Source organism: Phaseolus vulgaris, unplaced genomic scaffold (assembly GCF_000499845.2).
Source record: "Phaseolus vulgaris cultivar G19833 unplaced genomic scaffold, P. vulgaris v2.0 scaffold_1092, whole genome shotgun sequence".
NCBI classification, from domain to species: Eukaryota; Viridiplantae; Streptophyta; class Magnoliopsida; order Fabales; family Fabaceae; genus Phaseolus; species Phaseolus vulgaris.
The window spans coordinates 1-3496 of NW_027174406.1; the positions used below are offsets into that span (position 1 = coordinate 1).

At 36.7% G+C, this 3496-nt stretch overlaps 1 protein-coding gene across 1 annotated transcript; it reads right to left on the reverse strand.

Moving 5' to 3' along the window:
- Positions 1 to 85: 85 nt before the first annotated feature.
- Positions 86 to 3071, reverse strand: LOC137817743 (protein DAY-LENGTH-DEPENDENT DELAYED-GREENING 1, chloroplastic; the record flags this gene model as incomplete). The annotated part of the gene is given in 3 exon segments (XM_068620976.1): positions 86 to 259; positions 1806 to 1891; positions 2265 to 3071. Coding segments are annotated over 3 exon segments (893 nt in total), but the record flags the coding sequence as incomplete, so codon positions are not given.
- Between the last annotated feature and the right edge of the window lie 425 nt (positions 3072 to 3496).

Consider the following 3496-nt stretch of genomic DNA (forward strand, 5'->3'; position numbering starts at 1 on the left):
TGAATACAGCTATAGTAATCAACAGAAGAAAAAGGAAGAGCATCATTCAAGACAATAAGGCAAAAGAAAGAGGGATTGATCTTACGCTTTATGTCTTAATTCCCACCAAACCTCCTCATCAGAAAGAGGTGGAGATTTACCAATCTCGACCTCAAGCTCAAATCGTCCCCTCTCAGTTTTTAGTTCCTCTACTATTTCAAGTTTTTGATATCTTCTTATATCAAGCATTTGTGCTGCAAGTGGTACAGTCTTCACATATCTATCGACATCAAAAGGTTGCTTGAATGGTTACATGAACATTTTTAATTCAAGAATGTAAAACTAACACACAAGTAAAGGTATGAATAATCTGAAAACCTTTTACTCAATTACAAAGAGTAAAGGTATAAATTATAGTTTTCTGTCTAAAATAAAACAAAGAGTAATTTCAAATGACACCCCTTGAGATTTTCTCGAATTACACTTACACGCCCTGTTTTTTTTCCACCTTTACACTTAAGTGTAATAGTTTTCGAACTTAAGGGGATGTATGTGAATGCAAAAGAGTTGACAATGTATCGTTTTAAAACTAAGGGAAGATATGTGTAGGAATTTAAAAAAGTTGGTACAGGGTAATTCGAACAAACCTTAAAGGGTGCCAATGTAATTTATTCTAAATCAAAACATGAGCTACATATCAAATCATCAAAACCACCAGGTAACCAATTCTGCACATTAAGTAAAAATATCATAATACTTTTTCTTATCCACTTTTATCTTAATTATTGTTAGACAACTCCTGAAATTTTTAGCAGTGAGATGAAAGCTCATTAATGATTTTATAGATCTGACATGCTCTCCATCCATACAAGCGTCATTAAGCATGAAATGTGGACAATGCATGGGCCCACTAATATCTGTCCTAAATGTTAACTATGAAGAATCAGACCTTCTACCAATTGACCAGAGACTTTGATATCATGTGAAGGACTAATAACCCTCCCAGTGTGGACCCACAAATGGTTTTGTATCTCTAAAATTGATAGCAAAGCCTCTCTGACACAGTGGTTGTGAGTTTGATCCTTGACCCTCTTCTTCATAATTAAATTAAACTTCAGCACAAGGGAAAGTGGGTTTGTGCATAGATTTCAAGCCCAAAAGACCTCTCTAGTGTGAAGGCCTAACTGGTCATGCTATAGATATAAAACCATTATTGAGCATCCACCCTATAGCTGAGGCTATTGGGAGAATTGACCTTTGACACAAATACGTTTGACTACTCGAGAACAAATAATGGTATTCCATTCAATAGCACAATGTTTAAAAAGAAGGGATTATATCCTGGCAAACCACTGTTTTCTGAAGATCTATATTCTTTGGCACCGGATTATGAGAATAGCTATATCTATTATCTTGGCCTCTTCTTTTCTCCGACTGTATTTATGGGTTCCTACTTGGTAGCTGAACCAGTGACCCATGATATTCCTTTGCACACTGAGTTTCCTCAGCATGCCCTTGGGCAACCTATTACATCGCAGATTGATCTTACCACTCCCCTACTCTGTCTCATTCTAAGCACTAAAATATTGGCCTTGCCCACTCGAATTCTATATGATGGGCAACCCATTCCTAAAACATTGCCTTGTCCTCCAAAGACGTCATACTTCTACTCATCAGCATGCATAGAGAATTACACACTCACAGGTATATCTGTTTGTGCACAAATCTAGAAGCATTTTGCAAAACAAGATAATCAGCCAACAGAAAAAATTTCATATATTCAGAAGAAAAATGAGATTTGAAGAGTGTTGATAATCAAAACATACCTGTCTAAAAATGGCATAAGAATATAGTCATGAACCAGAAAATCCATTGCCCAAGGTACAATAATCAACACTGCCAAAAATTTTGCCTGTAATAACAATTTCGGTACATGGAATTGAGTTACTGAATAGAGAATAAGTTAAGCGAGCACCACAACATCATTCACTTGGTATGACAATATTAGGATGCTGGATAATGTCTGAAAAGGAGAATTGAAAATTTGACATCAATGATTTAAATGCTTCCAAAAAGAATGAGTTGATATAAAGATCAAACACACAATGTCTAAGTTCAAATCATGTCATTCCAACTTCAGTTGCAGCTGCTGAGCTTATATCCGTGCTTTCCCCCACCCTTATTGTACAAGGCTAAGCTATTAACTAAGTGAGGGTTTTGGTTGAGAAGAAAAATGAGATTACATAAATGAAAAGCATTTCGTGAACATAAGGAAATGCACTAACCGAATTTGACGAGGCATACTGGAAAACACGATCTTCATAAAGCATGTCATCATCTTCCCCTCCAAAAATCAAATACCTAGCTGACTCTACCAGCCCCTTGTCGGCGGGAAGATCACCGGAATCAGCTCGCACATTATCCCTATAATCCTTCATGCCCTGCTCCCAGTCCGAAGAGGAAGTGTTACTCTCCCCATCCAAAAGCCAGTCTTCCCATTTCCTATACTCTTGGTTCCTCGTATCTTCTTGGGCTTCTCTTAACTCCACGATTGCTTCAGCTCTCTGCTTCCATGCCTCAAACTTCTCACCCTCAGATAACTCTTGTGTGCTGTCAGCCTCGCCCGCAGCCGCAGCCACAGCCTCAGCCTCCGCCTCCGCCTCTACCATATCATCGTCCCTCAGACCAAGCCAATTCCCATCATCTTCGAAAAAGAATTTCTGCCACCAACTGCTCTTCCTTGAATGCCCACTATGCTTTTCCGCTTTTGAAATGAATCCATTAAGCCGCCTCGTTTTGCTTCCCAACTGAATCACAAAGTTGGATGAACCATTCGAGACGAAAGAGTTCAAAAGCAGTTTCTGATTAAACAAGATTAAGTTGTGGCATAAAACAGTTGAAGAGCTCATGAAGAACATGAATATATGCCCACATTTTTCAGTTTCCCGAGTGAATGCACAACATTCTGGTTGGTTATGTTCTGCTTTAGCACAAACTCACCCAAGACAACCTCAACAATTCATATTATCCTCATCTATTCTATTCTATATTCTAATAGTCACCCCTTTTTGCCTTTATTTCTTTATTTATTTATCTAATTATACGACTCTACAAAAATAGCGTTACCCCCCAGAACAATCTTAAGCATGGCTATGGTTCCGCCACGTTCTATCCCATCTCTTTCTTCACTTCTCCATTTAACACTATAAATACTTATATATATTACATGTAAAAAATCATTTTCAGTACCAAAAAATCGTATAATAAAACATTAAGAAAATTAATTACCCTGGTTACTCATTGCTTTCATAATTATTAATAATTACTAAATGATATTAACTATAAAATTGTTAAACACTTCATTTGTTTACTTGTATATGGGTAAGAGTCAAATGCACCAAAAAAAAAAAGTTTAGGTTTGCAATAATTGATAGATATATTATCTTTTTTTTCTTACCCATATGTTTTTTATGCATACAATTCACACAAAAACAAACCTTTATTTAAGTGTTGACAA